Source organism: Penicillium longicatenatum, assembly GCF_028827895.1.
Source record: "Penicillium longicatenatum strain IBT 33135 chromosome Unknown contig_6_segment0_segment0, whole genome shotgun sequence".
NCBI lineage: Eukaryota > Fungi > Ascomycota > Eurotiomycetes > Eurotiales > Aspergillaceae > Penicillium > Penicillium longicatenatum.
Window position 1 is genome coordinate 4,806,071 of NW_026643123.1, and position 23,073 is coordinate 4,829,143.

Genomic DNA, 23,073 nt, shown 5'->3' on the forward strand with positions numbered 1-23,073 from the left:
ATCGCTATGCAAGCTGAAATTGTTGACACTGTTCAGACAACAAGAGCAAAAGGTGCCAATTGGGGAAGTAGTGGCGAGGGATGACGATAATCATCTAGTCGTCAAACTTGAAGGACTTTCCTCCAGAGATGTCGATCGGGCCGCCGCGGTAGGAACCGCGCTTCTTCTTGTTCTTCTCCTTGGTGAAACCCTTTCCACGGGTGACCGACAGATCCGCGTAGGCGCGATCGGCATAGGCGTAAGACATGTATTCATTCTTAGGGCCGTCGAAAGGAAGGGCGCTCAAGGCAGCAAGTGGGGTGGGACGAGCTCCAGTGTGTTTCTTTGCGGAGCCGTTTGCAGGAACGGGGCTGGCACTCGACGAGGAGTTTCGCACGTTGTCGAGAGCCTTGTTGTTAACGGCAGAAGGAGAAGCAGCGATGGTGGCACTGGAATCAGAAGAGGTAGAGACGGTGACACCTCCAGCCTCTTCGTCATCAGAGCTATCGTCCGATGAGGAGCTGGATGAGCTCGAGTCAGAAGATTCGGGAAGGGGGGTCTTCTTTGCCTGCTTGAGAGCCTTAGCATCTTGCTTCTTGGCAGGCTCCTTCTCCGACTCGGAATCAGAGCCAGAGTCAGAGTCAGAGTCAGATTCACTGGAGTCACTGGAGTCGGAGCTGGAATCAGAGGACGAAGAGGATGATTCAGACTCAGATTCAGAAGAAGATTCATCCTTCTTAGTGGTCTTGGCCTTCTTAGCCTTGGGGGCATCGCTTTCGGAATCAGAACCAGAGCTCGAATCAGAAGATGACTCGTCGCTGGATTCAGCCTTGCGCTTCACACCCGCGGACTTCTTGGCAGCAGGAGCAGGGGTAGGGGCGGCCTCATCCTCCTCCTCGTCGTCGGCGTCACTCTCAGAAGAAGAAGAAGATGATGATGATGATGAAGGAGAGGGTGAGCGAGCCTTCTGGTCCTTCACAGCTTTGGGCGCATCCTCCATCTCAACGTCCGAATCGCTAGAATCGCTATCCGAGTCAGAGCTGGAATCAGCGCTGCTATCGCTGTCACTATCGGAGCTGGAGCTTGAAAAGTCACTCTTCTCCCAAGCCCGGAAAATTTCCAGCAAAGACGGAGCGTTCTTTGCGTCGGTCTTGCCGATTGTCTTCTTCAATTCCTTTTCGAATGCGGTGTTGGTGGTAACAAAGCCATTGCTGGACAGGAAAGAAGAAATAGATGCGAGAAGTCGCGGGGGAGCGGCAGTGGTGCTCTTCTGGACGTCAGTCTGTCAATCAAAAAATTATCGTCAGTACAGTTCTGCCAAGGTGGAGTTAGGCATTGTAGCTTTACCTTCTTGACAGAAGTCGTCTTTTGCTCCGTTTTCTTAGACATGGTCGCAGTGGATATGGGCTCTAGTATCCGTAGGCTCGCAATTGCTGGAGTGATCGGGAGGCAAGAGGGCCAGGGAGTAGGAAAATTCAACTGTATATAGAAGTCGCCATCCAGGAACAGAAAAAAAAAGTCTGGAAGTATAGTAAAGGCGGTGAGGTAAACAAGGCTTTTCATTTGAGGAGAGTAGCAAAATATTACTGTCAGCAAAACTCTCAGCCCACACGTGACTTTGGTCGGTACAGTACAATGTGGGTAATAATGGACTAACCGTTGGAGGGCTATACCTTGGGGGGCGGCTGACTACGAAAAATTATGAAATGGAAACAACATCGTGTAGATTGGGTCTGAAGATGAGCTGCATGTGCTATTTATGAATTTCATAAAAGCCATGGCAGTTACATAAAAGTGTACATAGTAACTAAACGCTAAGATAATGTTGAAATTTTGCATATTATTGGAAGGTCGAGTACGCTCCACCTTTGCGACAGCATCATGTGATCTCTGACGTTCACATGGGTCATTCAGCTGCCTCAGACACCCTAACGGTCACCCTGCTCGACAGTGTAGATCAGTAGAAATTAGTAAAATTGGACGAGAAGGCGTCCAACGAATGAAATAGTGAAGGGAGGGAGTCTTTTCCGAAACAATTTTCTATTTTGATTTTGATTTTTATTCTGTTCATGATGGGTATTCCTCTTGTTGGCAGACATAACAATATACAATCGTTGCTCCCGGATCAACTGAATACTCCGCTCCCACGAGCTCTCCGCCTTAGCCGCAACCCCAAACAGACCGATGAGCTAATGCATTCTGACTGCCAACGGCCATCTGGCATTGCCACGAATTACCTCGCTACTGGTCTTCATTCTTCTTCTTCGTCTGCGGCATTTGCCTTTCTTCGAACTTCCAAAAGTCACTCTAGATCTAAGCAGCGGAGTCGTGTGGGACTCCGTCCTCATTTGGCCTGCCCGAACACATCGCACCCCAACCATGATCCCTTGATTTCGCCAATTCTATCCAGTGATTCTGCTGTCGCATGAACGAAGTGATGATGAATGGTCGAGACCGCCCACGGCCACCACCCTCTGGTGACCCTCGGCGCGGGGGCGATGCCCGCAGTGGCTCCGGAGACGGCTCCTTGAGCAGGGCAGAGAAATTCGAGGACGAGAAGAGACGCATCATTCAAAGTTGCTACTCGAAGAAAGATAATGATGGAACCTGTGCGTAAACCTTCCAATGCCCCGTGGTAACTTGTCAGAAAGTCCCCAGCTTTCCCGCAGCTAGGGGATGGCATTCTGGAGTGGACCGGAGATATTCTACATGGACGTGATCAATTTAATTTCAAGGGCTTATTACTGATTGGTGTTTGACATAGTGGTCGAGTCTTATATCACACACGTCCGAATCACCGAGGATGCATCGCACCCTTCGGCCCCTTCTCCGCCCAACTCAGCTCCCGAGAACAAGAAACCCCGTGTCATTATCGTTTCAGTACGAAGGTCGGGTAGAGTCCGGATGCATAAGGCCCGGGAAAATAGTGACGGCACGTTCTCTATTGGCAAAACATGGATGCTCGACGATTTATCTGCAATCCAATCTTACACTGCCCTGGTACCGAAGACACCGATCGAGCAACAGCATAAGGAATGGGCTTCAAATGTTGGGTTCGTGGTTACTGTGGGAAAACCCTACTACTGGCATGCCCGCAGTGCCAAAGAGAAAGAATTCTTCATTGGCAGCCTGGTGAAAATCTACAAGAAGTATACAGGGGGCAAAGTCCCAAATCTGATTGGATTTGAGGAGAAGCAACGACAAGCGCTTGTAGGTGGAGCTACGCCAGGACCATCAGGGCCCTCCGCGCCACCTTCACGAGGTGCCGCCTTGGGACCACCTCCAGAGTCGATAACATCTCAACCCGCACCACCATATGGAAATCGTGAACCCAGTAGAGAGGGAGCTCGCGACTTAAGGCGGAAGCCATCTGAGGATCCTACTCTTCGGTCTCAAAAGAGCCGCGAACAGATGTCTCGTCCGTCAACTGGGAATAAGCCAGCTCCGTCCCCTTTCGGTCCACCATCTAACCCACCGCCTGCTGTTCCCCCGCCGCGAAAAGAGCCGGAAAATAGAGAGCCGCCGGTGAAATTCCCCTTGCAAGATGACTCCCGGCCATCGTCATCTCGCGGGGAAGGCCGTCCTCCGAGGACCCCAACATCCGAGCTTGTAGCCCAATCTGCTGAAACTCTGTCACTGAGCCAAAAGCGAAGCGTCGATGGACTGCGACCGACTACGCCAGGATCATTTTCAAATGAAGCTCGAGGGATACCCCCAAGTCCTGGTAGCAGTCTGGGTCAGCAGTATACACCATATCGGGATACTGACAAGACGCCAAACCTCGAACCGCTCCCACAGCCTGTTCAGAATAAGATTATAAACGAAGAAGCCCAGACCGCACCTCCAGCCGACGAATTTCCAGCGAAAGACGAAACTCCATCTTCACCACTCTCTGTAGACCCCGCAGTAGCAGCGGCCGTGGTCCAATTCTCCCAACCACCCGAAGAGGATGCACAAGAACAGCAGCCGTCAATTGCATCGGAGGCAGCCGAGGACGATGGCGAGGAACATCGGCCTGGCTTGGGTCCTATGGTGAAAAAGAAGGGACCGAAGGAGCTTGCAGGTGTTCTTCGAAAGGCCGCAAATGCATATGGGGCTTTCAAGCCACGACCTGGAGGTGCTGGCGAGCGTCTCCTGGCAGCGGCGAAGAAACAGCAAGCAGAACAGGAAGCGGATGGTATCACAGGTGTTTTCCCAGCTCCATCCCTCAGCAAGTCGGCAAGTGAGGCCCCGAAGAGCCCAGTAGATGAACCCACAGACAGGGAACTCATGGTGTCGGCACCAACCCCCGAGGCTCCCACTGTTACTACACCCACAGTTGAAATTACTCAGCCTGAGGTCGAGGTGACCTCACCCCCACCTGAAACAATTCCCCTTCCGGAGAAAAGCCAAGATTCTTTGGTTGATATTGTAAACATCGATGAACGTTCAAGATCGCCATCTCCAGCTGCTCGGGGTCGCCGCCGGAGACGGGAAGATCATACTGTCAAATACTGCCAGGCTCTCGGGATCGACCCAAGTGTACTCGATGGGCGTGGAATTGACTTTGATGATATCTTAACTGACCTTGGGTGGAATGGACGCCTCAATGACGAACAGAAGATTGAGGATTTGGAAGCCGATGTTCGCCGCGAGATTGGTCGTGTTGAAGCTACCAGCTGGCTTGGTAATCTTGAACAACAGGAAGGGAAAGTGGAACAGCTGGCTGTTCTCATCGACAAGACAATTGAAGAGTGTGAGGAGCTGGAGGGTCTTCTGACACTATACTCTCACGAATTGAACGTAAGTAGTTTCGTACCTCACATGCTGAATCTGCTCATTATGGATACTAATCTCGCTGCTAGACTCTGCATGACGATGTGTCGTATATTGAAGCTCAATCACAAGGTTTGCAAGTGCAGACAGCAAACCAGAAGCTTTTGCAGAACGAGCTTCAGAATCTTCTGAAGACATTGTCAATCTCCACATCCGAGCTTCGGCCGCTCAAGGAGGCCTCTCTGAATAATCCCGATGGATTGAAGGATACCGAGAATGCCCTCTCCACACTGTACAAGGCGATGCTCATGATTGATGCTGAGATCGGGCAAAACAGAAAGCGTTTAGTCGATGCCAGCGTCGGGGTGTATGCCAACACAGAGATTGGCCAAATGCGGGCAATCAAAGAGAAGAAGGAAGAATATCACACCGCTGCCGTGATGTTCCTGCAACAGCGCCTCAAGCCATTCATGGCTCTGGCTTTTAAGACCGCGGAACAAAAACGTGCAGATGTGATGACCGCCACTGTTAGGGATCCTATGAAGCTGGACAGTGATGCTCGACAGCAATTCCGAGCTGAGGTGTGGAGATACAATCCTCTGATGCTGTTTACCAAGGAAGTGAGCATGTCGGAGTGGCATGCGTTGGTGAACCTTTATGAGCACCAGTCTAAGCCATCATACCAAAGCGATTTTCGTGATAATAACGCGATCTGGAAGAAAACAGCTCGCAAGACTACTGGAGAGGAGCAAGAGCTTCTCTTCACCCACCAAGAAAAAGAAAAGGAAGCCGAGGGTATCACTATGGCGGCTCGCAAACTTACCGTACGACGAGGTAAAACCGTTCGCGCCGCGGCAGGGTTTCGATTGGCTTCTGGTGAAAAGGCAGAGAAAAAACAGGGCAGGGTCGAGCCATGTGAAGCATTTGCAGGGACGCTACGCGAAACACTGAACACGATCACTGATGAACAAAATTTTGTGGTCGAATTCTTCCACCTGAATTCCTTGGTGAACGTTGATTTCTCTGACTTGGTGGCAGCTGCTGAGCCAGAAGGTCGGCAATGTCCTGACTTTTCGGTCAAGCAGTCGCATGATCCAGATCGTGACATGGCCAAGCGCGTTGAGCATATTATGGATGAGATTTTTTCGTTCTGGCCGAACGACATGCAAAGCATGGTGGACTGGGCCATTAGCTCAGATCCCCTGCAAGGCATTGGCATCCTCTTTGCTCTGGAGTCGGCCATGACGGATCTTGACGACACCAATCAAGAGTTCATTCTCCACTCGCTCCAGAAAGTGCACTCTCGTCTGATGGGACTCTACAATCGATTTGTGGATGAACAGATCCGAGGTATTGAGGATACCAAAGTAAAGATCAACAAGCGCAAGGGTGTCATTTCGTTTATGCGAGTCTTCCCGCACTTTTCCAACGCTGTTGAGAATATGCTGTCTCATCCAGGCGGTGAATTCTGCGACATTCGAATTAGTGTCAATGACGCCTATGACCGCATCAACCGGGCGATGTGGGAGTCCTTGAAGTTCATTGCCAAGGAAGCCCCCGGTCAACCTCCTGGCGTGTCTGCCACTGCCGGAGACCCTGAAGACAAGGAAGTACTCAACTACCACATTCTACTTATCGAAAATATGAACCATTACGTTGAAGAGGTTGATGTGCACACCTTGCCGGTGCTCGAACGCTGGATGTCCCGGGCGCACCAAGACTTTGACGAGCATATGAAGCTATATTTGGATGCGGTGATCCATCGACCCCTGGGCAAGCTACTCGATTTTATTCAATCCCTGGAGACCCTGCAGGCATCCGGTAACAGCTCCGACATCGCAACACGGGCCAGCCATTCCCGCATGGTCGCCAAGAAGGTCCTGGCTTCCTACGATGCGAAAGAAGTCAAGCGTGGCGTGGAGTTGCTCAAAAAGCGTGTAGAAAAACACTTTGGCGACGCCGATGATCCTGGCCTTAGCCGCAGCTTAGTGCTGAAGGTGCTACGGGAATGTGAGCAACGTTATGAGGCAGCCTACGACCGGACTCGACACATCATTGATACCGTGTACGAAGGACAATTGGAGCTGGAATGGCGAAAGGAGGATGTGGTGGCTATGTTCCGGAAATGAGCGAATGTCAATTCAATGTGTTAATTTCTTATGACTCTCTGCGACGCAACGCATGAGCCTGGGTTTCACGGCGTTGACTTGTAGAAAATCCCGTGGTTCTTTTCCAGTTTAAATTTCTTTATGGTTCGGACGATCTTCCTCGTTGATTGGCGCGGTGAGACCCCGACCCACTGGTTCGAGGCCGATGTTCATTTTAACACTTAGCAACTCAGGGGCACGCTCTGGTCTGTGCTTGGCTCTCGAGATCGAGGATCGCATCTTTTATCTTATTATAATTTTATTGTCTTTGCGATGTGCAGTGCTCGATAATTGCAATATTACCCTTCCTATAGGCGGATTTCTCTTCTCAATGGCTTTCCACCACTGGGGAGAGCTCCATCGTATTTCGGGGAAAGATATGCTTGCCGTCAGTGGCTTATGCTTCAACCACGGGATCATACAGGGGGCAAAAGAGTAGGAAAAGAAGGGAGATGTTAATGAAATCAAAAGAAAACATGCTTGTTTCATCAGGATCAGAAAACGTAGCTATCCTTCAGCTGAAACTTATATAGAACAAATTGACTTTGCTATCTCAGCGGTGTGGGGAGCGCAGACCTTAAGATTTGGTTCTTTGATCGTCCCCTTCGCCCAATTCCTCCTTTCGTATTCTTTTTTTGGTTCCCTTTCCCCATCCTTTAATCTTCTTTTCTTCATCCTTACTTCTTGACTGTCCTTTTTTAATCAGTACGTTTTCTTTTCTAACGGTGAGTCCGCCCCCAAGCCCCTGTTTCCCCACTGTTCTCGCCAATGGACTCCACCGCGCGAAAGTTCCTCGCAAGGGGGGCACGGATACCCCAATCGCGCGACTCTGTCGAAACTCCGAGGTTGCCACCTGCATCTGTATAGCCAGAGTTTGTGCCTAGGCCCCTGCCTCGCTACTTTCCGAATGAGGAATCCTTGCCCCCCGAGAACCGCCATTGTGCAGACCTCCTGCCCTAGCATCTGCCTAACCTCGAATCTTGAAACCGTTTAGCTGTCGCATTCCTCGCCCACGCGCATTCCTCTCCTTTCCTTCCCCGCGGACCCGACAACTTGGAACATTTTACCGCATGTTGCGTGCCATTGAGACAACCGATCATTCCCCCTCGTGACTTGGATCCCTACATTCTTTGCCCCAGAATTCTTTCGATCGGATCGTCGACTATAACGTGCGGGGGCAATTTGTCCCAATTAAACTTCAGACCAGCGCGTCTGCTGAACTCACATTACCGCAGCTATGCCCTGGCGGCCGCTGCCTCGAATTGCCTTCGCGGTGGCCATATACCCCTTCCAACCTTCCTCCCCCGCAGACCTGCCTCTTGAATTAGGCGATGAATTGTATATTATTGAACAGGGAGGATTGGATGGAGAATGGTGTCGAGGATATTTGGTTGCGCCGCCGTCCTTGTTGGCGGGGTTAACGAGCACCAAGGGTCAGACCCTCGAGGCTCGTGTATTTTCCGGCATCTTCCCACGAAACTGCGTTGAGATCCGGGAAGTTCTGGGTGATGGTGAAGGATACAAGGCCCTCCTTAATGGAAATGGCGATCGCAAGAGTATCGATCGATTGACACTGCCAGGATTGGATCTCGAGGGACAGTCGCGGAGTAGCGTGGCATATTCGATGGCCGAGTCCCAACTGGGTGAAGTGTCGGATGTGGTACTTGCAAAGAAGGGCAAGCCCGCACAAATTGTGATCCATAAGACAGACGAGCTTGACCACGCCAGTCCGCGATCCATTCAGACCGATGGAATTGGTTCAATTCCTCACACACCGGTGAATTTTGCGCCCCGGGATCCCGATGCGCCCAAGCCTGCAGCGCCTGTGCCTATGTTGAAAATTGGCGATGAGACACCAACTTCCTTGACAGAACCCTTGGTGGACGAAATCGCGTCTTGCCTCCGCGAATGGCATTCCACCAACTTGCACGAGCTCTTACTGGCCCAGCAGTATGATGTATTGGATGAGATGTCCACAATTGTACAGGAGCTGGATTTTGCAAGACGCCAATTACTTCATAATGTCTTGACTAGCCAGGAGAAGGAGATGTTGCGGGATGAAACGGTCTGGAAACTCGTTAAAGCGAACAAGATGCTTAGTGGAGACATTATTGTTCGCGACCCAGACCAGAGAGGCCGATTATTGACAGGCGAGGATTCTGCTATTCAACTAGCAAAGCTGCAGTCTGAAATGGCTATGCTGGAGAGCAGGCCTACCACCGCCTCGGACACCACTGCTCTGCACCACATGCTCTTGGAAATCAATGCGGTGTCTGGAAACATTCCTGGGCCCGTGTCTTTGGCGATCCAGCTTTACTCCCGGTCTGACTCCGGGGTATTTAGTCCACTTTCTGAGACATTTAGTTTGGACATTCCGTCCCCCGAGAAGTTTGTCAGCCTGACCCAGAGCAACAAACTAAAGACCTTGTTTACTGAACTAGCGGCCACGGATATCGGAGACGGCTCTGTAAATGGGCGTCAGCTTTACCTTGCCACATCAGTTCGTGCTGCAGAAGTACGCTCAACAGCTGACAGTACCCCTGCCTCGCGACCCTCCATGTCGAGAGAGAGCCCTTCCACTCCCAAAACAAATACATCTGCAGGCATACAGCCCTCAGTGAAGGGAAGCTTGCGAACGCGGCGCAGTATGATGTGGTCTCCGAAGGCCCGGGGTCCCAACGATGGTGTAACACCGAAGACCACTGCCCAAGGAATCCCACGTTCGTCGAGCAGTTCATCGAGTGTAAAGGAACCACCAGCCCCTCAGCCCACGACGACAAAAGAATCATCAGCCATTCGGACCATTGGCGTTGGTATTTTGGAGATTTCGCCCATTCTTCGACAAGATCGAGATGCTGAACAGGTGATCAATATTTGGTCGCCTTCCCGTGATGGCGATGAAGGTGAAGGAAACGCCGATGGGTTTGATAAACTACTCCATGTGCTTCTGCCTAGCCACACTGGTCGTTATGTGCGCTCTGATTATGCTGCACGCCTACATGTCCATCTCCACCCCTTCGCCAGCACTGATCCTGAAACCCTTGTTCGTGAAAACCCCACAATTCTGCACGATGTTGTCCAGACAAGGCGCATCGGATTCTCCAAGGCCCCCACCAAACCACGCTCCGATATCTACATCACTCTCTCGCAGGCTGTGTTCCCAACAGATGCTCTCCTCTCTCATCCTACCGCTGGTCAAATTCCTCTGCAAACAAACACCGGTCTGCATAATCTTCAGCTCACCTTGGAGGTGCGCGATGTCAACGGAGCTCGCATCGATCGCTGTGTGTTCCCTTCTTCAGCGAACGCGTCACACACGGCATGGCGAACTACCATCGCGGCACGGGGCTCGCCTTGGAACCAGACAATCCGTCTAAAGATCCCGACTGAACAGATTCCTGGATCGCACATCATCATGAGCGTTGCAGATGCACCGGAGTTCCCATTTGCTCTTTCCTGGATGCCCCTCTGGGACCAAAAAGCCTTTATTCGCGATGGAAGCCATTCATTACTGCTTCATGCCTATGATAAGCAAACTTCAAGCATGGAGAATGGAAAAGGCGCTTACTTGAGCCTTCCGTGGAGCGCACTTGGCAAAAACGAATCTGCCAAGGATGAAGCACTTACAGGTCCATTGGCAACTCTGCGCCTCGAGACACATCTGTGTAGTACTGAATACTCACAGGATCAGGTCATATTGAGTCTGCTGAACTGGAAGGAACGCCCAGTCGATGAGGTGCTGGACACGCTGAAGCGATTGCTCTTCGTCCCCGAGATTGAAATTGTCAAGCAGCTGCGTGGCGTTTTCAATGCACTTTTCGGAATATTGGTAGAAAATGCCGGTAACGAGGAATACGAAGATTTGATTTTCCACAATCTAGTCACAGTACTAGGGATTGTTCACGATCGACGATTTAACCTGAGTCCTCTAGTGGACCAGTATGCCGATGAACAATTTGACTTCCCCTTTGCCACGCCATGCCTTATTCGAAGCTACCTACGACTACTGAATGCCCCCACAGAGCCAAAGCAGTCCCGCAACCTCCGCGCTGCTTTCAAGGTTGGCCGCCACTTGCTGAAGTTCATCATTAATGCTCGTGAACAACAAAAAGCCAAGGAGGAGGGCATTGGCATTACTTCAGTGCAGTCCACTTTTAACCGAGATCTACACACGATCTTCAAGTCAATGGAGAAGTTGATGAAGAATTCCAATCCGGCATTGGTCGGCAGTAAGACATTGATCGTCCAGCACTTCCACTCCTGGTTGCCTGAGCTTTCTAAGGTCTTTGGCCGTGACGAAATGATTATGATTGCGTTGAGTTTTATGGATTCCTGCAAAGATGTGACGGGCATGCTAGTATTGTACAAGCTGGTGCTGATCCAAAGTTATACCCAATTTGAAATCTTCTCATCTGGTGAAGAGAGGCAAACTCTGATCTCCAGCTGCGTCGGTTGGTTGAAGCCGTATTGGGGCTCTGGTGCGGGTGTTTCCGACCAATACCGGGACCAGGTGCGACTGAGCAGTGCGATTGTCGCTCAACTGCTCACTCAACCAGATGCACAACTGTATGACTTTATGCCAAGCGTTGTCGCCTCTTACTGCGCTATTGTTACAGAGGGGGTGGATGATACCGAATACCTCTCCCTTCTCTTCAGCAAGTCCTTCCCCTTCCAAGTCAAGCTGTCCAAGACACCCCAGAAATTCGATGAATCTTTGGTGGAGCTTTCTGCTATTATGGCAGCTCTTTCTAAGATTGTCTCGCCTAAGACACCCAACCTGAAAGAATTGGAGCTCGCAACCTTTATAGCGCAGGCTTTCGAGGCACACAATTCCATCATCGATTGTGAGGCATACCCCGAAAGTTGGTTTAGTATTCATGTCTACAACCACCGTGCCGCCATCAAGGGTCTTGAACACCTGGCCCTGCTCTTAATTGAAAAGTTTCTTCCCGCTCCCGATGATGCTGATACCTTTGACACGAAGCTTTGGGAGTCATTCTTCACCACGTTATTGAAGGTTATTTCTAGTGACGCCCTCGCCCTTGAGACCTTCCCCGAGCAGAAGCGGCGAGCTGTATGGAAGATTGCCGGTGATGTTCGTGAGCAAGGTGCAGACTTGCTGCATTCAACCTGGGAAGCTATCGGTTGGGAGACTACCGACGATGAAAGAGAACGTTACAACCTGAAGCGTATGGGTGGCTACCAAGTTCAGTACGTTCCGAATTTGGTACCCCCGATCATCGGATTGTGTCTTAGTGTGCACGAGGGCCTGCGTCACGTTGCTGTTCATATTCTCCGGACCATGATCTTGAGTGAGTGGGACCTCAACCAGGATATTTCTATAATCGAAACGGAAATTATCTCGAGCCTGGATTCTCTCTTCAAGTCCAAGCACATGAGTGAGAGTGTTAGCCAGAAAATATTCATTGGTGAACTGCTTGATCTCTTTGAGGCAGATGCCGAATCTGATGAGGATTTGTTCAACGCCGTCAAGGGCCTTATCTCAACTGTGGATGAGCTTCTCGACCTCTTGGTGGCCTCTCAGGGCAGTGCTGCAATTCAGAGTTTGCATGCCCTAAAGCTTATGGAGTACATGAAGGATATGGGGCGCGAGGATATCTTCATTCGATACGTGCATGAGCTCGCCGATGGTCAAGCTGCTGCTGGCAATTTCACAGAAGCTGGACTGGCGCTTCAATTCCACGCCGATCTTTACGAATGGGATGCTGTAAAACTCCTGCCCGAGACAATGACCCCGGCTTTCCCTGCGCAAACTGCATTTGAACGCAAGGAGTCTTTGTATTTTTCAATCATTCAACACTTCGAGAACGCTATGGCGTGGGCACCTGCTCTAACTTGCTACAAGGAATTATCTGCCCAGTATGAAGCTGCGACAATGGACTTCGCCAAGCTCTCCCGGGCCCAGAGTTCTATGGCCCGTATCTATGACTTTGTTGCCAAGGGTACTAAGCAGTTCCCGCGCTATTTCCGCGTTGTTTACAAGGGTCTTGGGTTTCCTCCTAGCCTGCGTGACAAAGAATTCATCTTCGAAGGATCGCCGACAGAACGTATGGCTTCGTTTGTTGACCGTATGCAGCGTGAAAACCCTACAGCACAGATCATGTCTTCAGGCGATATTCCTGATTACGAGGGTCAATTTCTCCAGATTAGCGGTGTCACTGCTCATCGCGAAGTTGCTCATCCCGTTTATCAGAGGTCTAAGATTCCTCTTTCTGTTCGAGATCATCTTTTGATATCCAACCCCATCAGATTCGCCGCCACTTCACGAAGGCACACCTCCAGCCCAGATGTGCGGGAGCAATTCGTTGAGAAGCTGATATTCACCACTGCGGAACAATTCCCCAATATTCTTCGGCGAAGCGAAATCATTGCAGTCGAAGAAATTGCCTTGTCTCCCTTGCAGACCGCCATCGAGCGTACATGCCGCAAGACCCAGGAATTGCATCTATTGGAACGTCGTGCTACATCGGGCGAGGATAATGGTCTGTCGAATCTCACAGAAGCGTTGGAGCAATTGCTGGATTCACGATCTTCATCTTCTAACTGTGTTGCCTCGTACCGTGGGTTCCTGCGCGGCGCGCAAGGTGCAAAGGACAAGCTCGACGAGGCAGATGAAGATGACCTGAACGAAGAGGAGGACGAGGAAGAGGAATTCCCGGAGACCATGGACCCAATGGAGAATGCGCTTGCTGTTGCATTAATTGATCATGCTCTGGGAATCAAACATGCGTTGACCCTCTACCAACGTCCTGCCCAGCAAGCAACCCAGGCGGAGCTTCTCCGACGCTTCGAGAATGTGTTCGAACCCGAACTGGCTTCTCTTGCTTCATCACCACCGGACATGCATAGCCCAACCCCAACTCAGACAGCCCGCCAATCCTTCAACTCGGGAAGCCGCCGAAACCAAAATGGTCAGAGGTCACTCAGTCCAGAGCAGGAGCTCATTCGGGCTTCACGGACCAACGGTCACACTCACAAACGATCAGAGCGTCAATCCGTCAGCCACCGGATCAGTATCATGAACCCCTTTAAGCGTCACGGCGCCTCAAACTCCATTTTTACCCTCCAGCAGGCAGAATCTAAAGCTCAAAATACCTCGGCTGAGCAGGATGATGTCGATGACGACGCAGCAACAATCCACAGTCGAACAACCACCCATTCGCGAGGTGGAAAGAGTGACAAACGCCGAAGCTGGTTCGGTGGCGACAAAAAGCACGGCTCTTCTCCTTCAATTGCCGGAGCGGTTGATGAGAACGGAACCGCCTTGAAGAACAGACCCTCCCGTAGTGCCTCCCGCGACACCGCCGCCCAATCTCAGGACGGCCGTAGTCGTGCAGGTTCACAACATCGTGGCCCTACTTCCAGCGGCACCACAGGCACAACATCTGATCGGCCTGCTCCTGCTGCGAGTGGCGGCTGGTCCACACTCCCCCCTACACGTGATTACTCCCGCCCTGTGACACGCGATAGTACCCACGGTCCTCGCGAGTTGTCAGTGAATTCCAACGGAAGCGGTACCGGGACTACCACGCGTGTCTCAACCACCTCTGCCGGACCTAACGCCGGTGTACGCGACTCCGTCTTTCGCCGATTCAGTCTCCTTAAGGGTGTCGGGCGCAAAACCAGCCGCATGGACTTCAAAGCCAACGGCACCTTGCAAGAGGAGTGATTGCCATTCCTTTCGTCGATCTTTAGATCTTTACTCTTTTTTCTATCTACTGTTTAACTCTTCTCGATGTGACTTACTACTCCCTACTACTTCCTGATCTACCTCAATTCTTCACTTTGTCCATTCATTCTTATTCCCATTTTCTCACCTGTGGACCGGGGAAAGTTCTTTGTCAGTTTTGGTGTTATGAGATAGATACCACTTGTTTTACTCCTATCTCCGCATAGTCTATACGGCTTTTGATTTTGATTTTTGTACACTATTAACTACCCTTGAATGCTAAGCATATTCGTGTTTAAGAATTGATTTTTGAAGTCAGAATTGTGTTCCTCCACATACCTCGGGACTGATTTTCCGATAGGGAGTGTCTTATTGGTTTAAGTATTAACCCCACTGAGTACCATAGATCCGCCCTCCAAGTGTTTGACTTGACGAGCTCCAAATCCAAATTTCTGTGGTATCATTAACCTCGAATGTCAATATCAGGATCGCTGCATGTGAGCCTTTCGCCATGGGGTCGACAAAAACCTCAACTACGCGGAAATATGTGACGACTGCTTGCGACACATGCAGAGAGAGCAAAGTGAAGGTCGGAACCCATTTTCCATTGCGTGATGACAGCAAGGAAATATCATTAAAAGTAGCATGAGATTCTGACTTCAATAGTGTGATGGGATTCGGCCTGCCTGCTCAAATTGCCAGCATAAAATGAGGCCTTGTCACTACAAACTTGAAGATAAACGAAAGTAAGCTTCCCCCTCCCATTCAAAGCGATCTCGTTAAGAATTCACTAGGATATCGTGGAAATCAGTGGTGAATCTGCTTGCCAGCCGAGTCAATGAGCTCACTCAATTCATTATCGACCAGGAGTTCACACCACCACCAGCGCTTGTTGACAACGAAGCAATATTCAGGAATGTATTGGACAGCTTAGGAATTCAACATATCCAAAAGTCCTTGAATGGAGCTGAAAGGAAGAAGGAATTTGATAAGCAGACCAACCTTGCAGACTCCGATCAAATCTACTCAAACGATGGCGCTGACACCCAGAGCCTGGATATTGAAGAGTTGGATCCGGACATGAACTTGCTCATGGAACCTTTCATAATTTTGGAAGATAACCATCCATGCGATGCTCATTCCGATGTCTTGACTGCACAAAGCGCCTCTGATGATTTCATTCAGCCCTTTTGGGATGGAGCCTCGTCTGCCCTGGACGAGGAGCGCAGCAAAGATCGTGGCTCTTTACCACAGCAATCTGGCCTTAGGCCCAGCGTCAATGATTTAAGGGAACCCGAAAATGTCCCAAATTCCGAGATCAGTGGAAATGATGGCACAGAAGATATCGTTGACAGACTATCCGACCGCATGGGCAGTCTTCAAATTGGATCAGATGGACAGGTTAGATACTACGGTCCCACGTCTCATTTCAATCTTCTACGGATGCCCACTCCTGATAATTTGACAATTCATCGCACAATCCGGAAGGATGGTCAAGACCACCTCAATCGCATGGGACTCGACAAAGAAGTTCCCCGGAGTATGGAGGAGCACTTGATCAATTTATACTTCACGTGGCATAGCCCATCCGTTGACGTGGTGAACCGAGATATGTACGAGATGGCAAAGCGACAGTGGCAGGAGCAAAAGGAAGAGACGTCTTCTTATTCCGAGGCTCTCACAAATGCTATGTGAGTACCTCAAATGATATGAGGGATCTGAACACATGAGTCTGACGGCATCCAGGTGCTGCCTTGGGGCTGCGTTCGAGCCCCGATACCACCCGAACTTCATTACATATCCCAGGTCCCTATCCGACTTCTTTGCAGATCGAGCGAAGACGCTTCTTGATATTGAGCTCGATTCTCCCACTATGGCCACTGTGCAGGCGATGGTTGTTCTTAGTGGGCATGATATTGGCTGTAAACGTGATGCTCGGGGGTGGCTATATAGCGGTAAGTCATACTCCGGGGCATTGAACGACAATAGTTCAGGACTTACATGACTATATTCAGGAATGGCAATGCGTCTAGCTTTTGATCTGGGGTTGCACATTGACATGTCGCCTTATGTCGCGAATGGATCCATCAGCGAGGTTGAAGCTGATGTGCGACGCATGGTATTCTGGGGCGCTTATACATTGGACCAGTAAGTCCCCACGTGATCTCCATTCAAGGAATCATCCCTAAATCATGTTGCTTCCAGCCGCTGGGGTTTCCTTCTAGGACGCCCATTCAGGATAAACCTCGAAGATGTCACTGTCCAGAAGCCTGGTCTTGACTTTAGGCAGGACCAGGCCCAACGGTGGTATCCATATGGACTCCCTCATCCTACCGAATTCCCTCATGGTCTGTCAATAGCCAACTCTGCTTCATCACTAAATCTGCATCGCATTGCACTCTGTGAAATAATGACACCACTGGGTCATGTTCTGTATGGATCTTCAAAGATCTCCAGAGAATCACTTCAGAAGCTGAATGTGGAGACTACTGATAGGCTGTTGCACTGGAAAGCCAATTTACCAGAATTCCTACAAATCAATATCAATGAGTCCACATCCCCTCATCTACCGCATGTGTTACTGCTCCAGTAAGCTCTACACTCTCACATTGCCACGCCAGATCTAATAAATATCTAGTCTATACTACCATCAAGCGGTAATCCATGCTCACCGACCATGGATGTCAAAAAGCTCAATCCAACCCCAGCCCCAGCAAGGCGCCGGTCACGTCCACGCAAGACAAATGTGCGTGGAATCAGGTACCGCAATAGCCAAAATCCTTCAAATCTATGAGAAATTCTATACATTCCGCCGCATGAACATCCAGGTCGTGTCAATCACCTGCTCAGCTGCACTGATGCTCATTTTCGCCAAAGCCCTTCACCGCAGTACTCACGACGACGAAGAAAATGTAGCAAATCTGAACATCTGCTTCCGCGCACTGGAGGAATGTGGATCGGCCTGGGAAAGTGCTAAGCGTGCACAAAATTTTCTTCTCCATATGCAAGGGCTCTGGGATATCCAAATTCGGCCTTACCGGGCTGGTAAGCGGGTAGGATCCCAATTCATGGGTGGTTCAGGCTTGCATGAGGATTTCTTGCAGTCTAAGCGATCACGAACTTCATCTAAACCCCTGTTGAGTGGCAATCCTGGGCGCTTGTGGGGTGGCGATATCCCTGATATTGACTCTGATTCTGGGGAACTTGAATGTTTGTGGGCTGCTACGATGAGGGCTATGCCAACTTCACAATAGATATTGTTTGAACTTGCACAGATTGAGACAAAGCAATGAAGAATCACCTTGCCCTGCACCAAACGCTCTTCAAGAAACTGTCGTGCCTCGTAGCCGAGGCTCAGTAGTCTGCTCAAGCCATCGGCCGTCTTGTGCTTGCTGCAAGGGTGCAGATACCGGCCACGACAAGCCCGCTGACAAGTTACCTAGAGGAGGTGCGGTAGCCCCTGAGAATTAAACAGTGGATGTCATCTATTCACTTCGAAACAGAAAATAAAGATATGAAAATATGAAACTGATTGAAGTAGTTCATTCAATTATAAAAATGAAATATCTGACCTGGAAAGCCAGGCATGACCTGCATCCATCAATTCAGTAACCGAATCAATGTCTTCAGTGCCAGGGAGGGTTTGGTCCACTTGAAACCCTTTCTGGGACATCACCCAAGACAAGCATTTATAACTCTCTCGGACTTTTGAAAAGTCAAAAGCAAAGTCCGAAGAGCCGACCAAGGGCATCGTCGGTACCAAAGAGTCTCGATCATATATGACGACCAAGGATACGAGCTTCCACCCATCGTCCGTCTTTTGAAGGCGGGATATAAATCGACCGTTGGACACGCAGTCAAATTCCTTGTCTTCTAGACGTATACGTAGCTGTATAGTACAGACAGATTCTGAGAAGGCTTTTTGGCCAACAATTTGGATCTCTACCGGCATGATCGTGTGGAGAGCCTTGGTTTCGCATTTGACCATGGCTTGCGAGCCCGAGACAAAGCCGTCAATATCGCCATTGAGCCTGTTTCATATCATCAGAGGAAATTCAGCAGTAGGAATCTTGTTGCAGAACAGAGAGGGAAAAGCCATACCAGCTGATTTTGACATTTGTTTGCGTGGGGTCCGGATGCCAGCATTGACGTAACTTTTCCCATTGCAAGGTGTCCCTGTAGTAGCGCTCCTGAACCAGGAGGGATTGGATTTGAAATTGAGTTATAAGTGTATCGTCACTCATTTTGTCTCGACCTAGAAAGGATCCAAAATTCAGGTAAGGCTATAGATGAGGCACGAAGTGTCAGGTGCACAAAAGAAGCCAAAGAATGCACGGATCTTATGTATCAATTTGTCGAATATAAGCGTGACTCATGTGGCACCAAATTTGAAGACTGAATGCAAATCTGTCTCACATGCCGAGTAATTTCCCCTTCAAAAGTCCTCGGTCCTGGTATTTAGCGTTGATCCCAGTTGTGGGAAGTGAAATTATAGGAAATCATGATTTGTAGTCCCACATCCGATATTAGCGCCCCACAACCTGGGATGACACGACGGAGATACGGATCATCAATTACAAAATGGGGTCTGTGCAATCTGGAGATTTCGAAACTTAAAAAATAGCGACAGTCCAATGGTGCCTAACATGGTTCTGTGAATGGTGGATACCTTCTCGTGTACACGGAGTATGTGGAACCCTAAGTGGGACGTTGGGATGGTCTCAATTGGAGCGCATATTTAGAATTATCATAAAAGCCGAAGTCAACTTTAGAGAACGTTATGTATGAACAAATTCTAGTGTCTATTTTAATAATCAGTTTGAGATTTTATGTTAGCATTCCAAGCCATGGCCATACTTGAAAAGAGGGAGCTCTGTATCGAAGGGGACGTCTTCCTTGCTCTTCTCCACTGCCTTCATACTGCTAGGAAGGTCAAATGGAAGCTTGCCTTCGGGATAGGTTTTGCCAAAGATGACATCAAAGAATGCACTCTCACTGCTACCATAGTTCACCAGCAAAGCGGTTGCTTGGTCTGCGATTCCAGGAATGACGGCCGGACGATCAAGGTACACATCCACAATGCAAGTGGGGACAGTGGAAAAGATCCTTGATATCGAGCTTGTTCCTCCGCGGAGAATGCTAAAGTGCCGGCATGGAAAAACGATTCGAAGCCACCAGTGCGAGGCTCGTAAGGGCATTGGAGGCGCAAGAACGCTATTTCTGCTTCTTCCACGGAAGTCAATTCGAAGCCCCACTCCTTGACAGCTTCCTCACTGATACCCTCCACGTAGACCTTCCTGCCAGTATGATCCTGATTTTGGAGAGGGAGAATGCTCTTAGAATTTTTCAAAAGAGTGAATGCTCATCTTTGAGCTTGTTCTCCCTCCTCTTTCCATTTAGGCTGTCCAACGATCTTTGCGGCCTCTTCGACGTCAACAAATGGGTTCTCGAAAAGACCAAGAAGGAATTTCTCCCGCAAGATACGACCGACCGATTGATCAATTCGAGATTCGGGAATCAACTTGTCTTCCACCAATTGAATGATCAAATCAGTACGCGTCTCTCCTCCGAACTGGTCACATCCAGCATCAAGGATCTTTTTTGTACGCTCGAGCTCAGTCAAGCCCTCACAGCCCCAAGCTCTAGCAGGCATATTTTGTCCCATAATGGCGGTATCTGTGATCAGGCCCCAATCGGTACAAACAATACCGTCAAAACCGAGCTTCTCCCGCAAGAGACCGGTCATAACAGCCTTGTTGAACGCAAAGCCAACTTCCTCCCACTCGGTGCCTATCGGCATACCATAGTATGGCATCATAAAGCGCGTACCAGCCTCAATGGCCTTTCGGAAGGGCTTGAGATGATACTCGATATTATCTCCGGGATAAATCTGCTCACGTCCATAGGCAAAATGAGGATCTTCACCATTCATTTGTGGACCGCCACCAGGGAAATGCTTGGTCATAGTAGAGACACTGGTAGAGGTGATATCCTTGCCGCCTTGAAACCCACGAATATAAGCTTGAACAAGTTCTCCGGACAGATCAGAATCTTCACCGAAGGTAGCGCAGATGCGAGCCCATCGATACTCCGTCGATAAATCGACCTGGGGGTGAAGAGATACACGCAAACCCAAGCGATGTATTCCTGTCTAGCGATATCGGCAAATCGCTCGACAAGAGCGGCATCCCGAAGAGCGGCAAAGCCCAAAGGTTCGGGCCATAAGCTCAGAGAGCCGGCACTGAATGCAGTTCCCACGTTCTGCGTGAAATGATTGCGGGGGTCGGTGGAAATCGTAATAGGTATTCCCAGGCGTGTCTGCTTGAGAGCATGTACTTGCAGGGCATTTTGCCATTTAGCGACGTGGGTTGGATCTTGAACTGGTCCGAGAAGGTTGAAATGGGACATGAATTTCTCTGACAATAGTTGTTTGGTGTCTTCAATCCCAAACATCGGGTGAGCTGGGGCAAGGGATCCCTCGGGCCCGGGAAGGAGCATGTTGTGAAAGAGTTGACCGGCCTTCTCAGCTAGAGCCATGCGGCTCAGAAGATCCGCTACCCGCTCATCTATCGACTTCGAGCTGTCCCGGTAGAGAGGCTGGGCCTCTGTTGTGGAAGAGCTCATCTTGCAAGATTATTACCGATGTATCCAGGTATCCAGTGATGGGAGAGAAGATAAAGAGATGCCTGGGTGGAACGAATAGCGAGTCTCTGTAATTGAAGGATCGTTATATGGCCAGATTCTGTGGATGTGTATGCGCGTCCGCATTAGTTGGATTTCACATCACAACCCCACAATCCCGAAGATTAGCCGACCATGATCTCCCACACTTGCCGGGTACGCCGGGAAGGAGGTTGGAGCAGCCCCGCGCGTTTGATTGGATCCCCACCCCCCACTTATGCACTCGGCCCTTTGTATTGATATATCCGCCGTACACCAATGCAGCTAATGGTGGGTTAGGAAACCGGCCACATGGGGGAAAATCTGGGGAAGTATGGGGAAGAAGGATTGAAATTGGGGAATAATACGCGAGGGATGGCGCGCAAGGGCGTTTTGCCAGAGTGTCTCGTCCTTGCGCCATTTTGGCGAGACTGTTATTTTACATATCAACATCTGCTGTCCCCATCTTGATCTTTTTTCATCTTTATTGAGTCCTTTGTTTGACCAATTCTAGGCTCGCAGGATGTGATATTCACTGGTCTTTGTGTCTTGTTTCTCGACATGGCCAATAAGTCTGAGATAGATGTTTCTGCAGCAGATTCGCCTGGCGAGTCATATGACTCGATAACCGGACCCGTGAAAGACGCCTTCAAGTTATACAAGAAGGCTATTCTATGGTCCCTGCTATATCTCTAGGGCCAATTATGGAATGCTATGATGTAATCTTACTCAGTAGCTTTTATGGGCTCAATAAATTTGCAGACAAGTGGGTTGAAAGTCTTCGGATATACGTTAACACGGCTGACAATGACACTGCAGGTACGGTACAGCTGGTATAGATGGCACGAAGGTAATCTCAGCGGCTTGGCAATCCGGTATAAGTTGTGGAATGCTGGTAAGTGCTCAAAAAACATACACATTCCGCTCTGAAAGTATACTCGTACTCCGGCAGGCTGGTTGTATCGTCGGTCTTACTCTGAACAGCATGCTTGCTGAGCGACTTGGGTACAAAATAACACTCATTGGGTCTTTGGTTTTGACCTGTGTCTTTATTTGCTTGAAATTCTTTGCGGAAAACATTGCAACTATCGAAGGGGGCGCGATTCTCATTGGAATTCCTCTGGTCTGCCTACTCCTACCCCAATATCCCCTCGTTTTATCAAGCTAACTCGACACATAGGGGCGTCTTCCAAACTCTTCCCCTCACCCATATTGCGGAGGTCCTTCCTCTTTGTCTGCGTGGATATATGACAACCAGCATTGACCTCTGTATGGTGACGGGGCAACTGATAGCCGCGGCAGTCGTTCGTGCCTTTTCTACTCGGACAGATGAATGGTCTTATCGATTGCCATTGGGTCTGCAATGGGCGTGGCCACTACCAATCATCATATTTACTTTTTTCGTACCTGAATCCCCTTGGTGGTTGGTGCGCCGTGGGCGTGTGGAAGACGCTAAGAAATCACTTAGTCGATTGACATCCCCGACCTGTGGTATTCCAATTGATACTGATCGGGAAATCTCGATTATTCAAGCCACTAATGAACAAGAAATATTCCTGTCCCATGGTGCTGGCCTGACAGACTGCTTCAAAAGAGTCAATATTCGTCGGACTGAAATCGTCATAGTTGCTTGGATGATCCAGACACTTTGTGGATTCGGCCTGGTTTCTTACGCAGTGGTATTCTGGCCTGAGTCAAACCAATAGCTTTTCTTTCAACATTGGGATCTTCGGTCTTGGTTGTTAAGGCACACTCGGTGCGTTTTCCCTTCCCGAGGTCGAACCTGGATTAATTCCAAAGATGGTCGGTCTGAACCTGGTATTCTCCGAGTACAAACTAATT

At 49.7% G+C, this 23,073-nt stretch overlaps 7 protein-coding genes across 7 annotated transcripts; 4 read left to right on the forward strand and 3 right to left on the reverse strand.

Annotated features, from left to right (window-relative positions):
* Positions 1-94: 94 nt before the first annotated feature.
* Positions 95-1,368, reverse strand: N7484_009991 (nucleolar and coiled-body phosphoprotein 1 family protein; the record flags this gene model as incomplete). Its single annotated transcript, XM_057120378.1, has 2 exons — positions 95-1,261; positions 1,327-1,368. 2 exons carry the CDS (start codon positions 1,366-1,368, stop codon positions 95-97), a joined length of 1,209 nt encoding a protein of 402 aa, XP_056969933.1.
* A 1,036-nt stretch (positions 1,369-2,404) lies between these two features.
* N7484_009992 (GTP-Rho binding exocyst subunit SEC3) lies at positions 2,405-6,863 on the forward strand (the record flags this gene model as incomplete). The annotated part of the gene is made up of 3 exons (XM_057120379.1): positions 2,405-2,588; positions 2,744-4,761; positions 4,824-6,863. 3 exons carry the CDS (start codon positions 2,405-2,407, stop codon positions 6,861-6,863), a joined length of 4,242 nt encoding a protein of 1,413 aa, XP_056969934.1.
* A 1,255-nt stretch (positions 6,864-8,118) lies between these two features.
* Positions 8,119-14,571, forward strand: N7484_009993 (guanine nucleotide exchange factor DCK1; the record flags this gene model as incomplete). Its single annotated transcript, XM_057120380.1, has 1 exon — positions 8,119-14,571. The coding sequence occupies one exon, from the start codon at positions 8,119-8,121 to the stop codon at positions 14,569-14,571; it is 6,453 nt and encodes a 2,150-aa protein (XP_056969935.1).
* Positions 14,572-15,279: 708 nt separating this feature from the next.
* Positions 15,280-17,825, forward strand: N7484_009994 (fungal specific transcription factor domain-containing protein; the record flags this gene model as incomplete). Its single annotated transcript, XM_057120381.1, has 6 exons — positions 15,280-15,317; positions 15,402-16,262; positions 16,318-16,526; positions 16,587-16,719; positions 16,777-17,160; positions 17,210-17,825. The coding sequence occupies 6 exons, from the start codon at positions 15,280-15,282 to the stop codon at positions 17,823-17,825; spliced, it is 2,241 nt and encodes a 746-aa protein (XP_056969936.1).
* A 1,578-nt stretch (positions 17,826-19,403) lies between these two features.
* N7484_009995 (uncharacterized protein) lies at positions 19,404-19,769 on the reverse strand (the record flags this gene model as incomplete). Its single annotated transcript, XM_057120382.1, has 1 exon — positions 19,404-19,769. One exon carries the CDS (start codon positions 19,767-19,769, stop codon positions 19,404-19,406), a length of 366 nt encoding a protein of 121 aa, XP_056969937.1.
* Positions 19,770-19,933: 164 nt separating this feature from the next.
* Positions 19,934-21,195, reverse strand: N7484_009996 (glycoside hydrolase family 3 protein; the record flags this gene model as incomplete). The annotated part of the gene is made up of 2 exons (XM_057120383.1): positions 19,934-20,677; positions 20,704-21,195. The coding sequence occupies 2 exons, from the start codon at positions 21,193-21,195 to the stop codon at positions 19,934-19,936; spliced, it is 1,236 nt and encodes a 411-aa protein (XP_056969938.1).
* A 597-nt stretch (positions 21,196-21,792) lies between these two features.
* On the forward strand, positions 21,793-22,937 carry N7484_009997 (MFS transporter SP family general alpha glucoside:H+ symporter; the record flags this gene model as incomplete). The annotated part of the gene is made up of 4 exons (XM_057120384.1): positions 21,793-21,908; positions 22,051-22,126; positions 22,184-22,276; positions 22,326-22,937. 4 exons carry the CDS (start codon positions 21,793-21,795, stop codon positions 22,935-22,937), a joined length of 897 nt encoding a protein of 298 aa, XP_056969939.1.
* Positions 22,938-23,073: the final 136 nt, after the last annotated feature.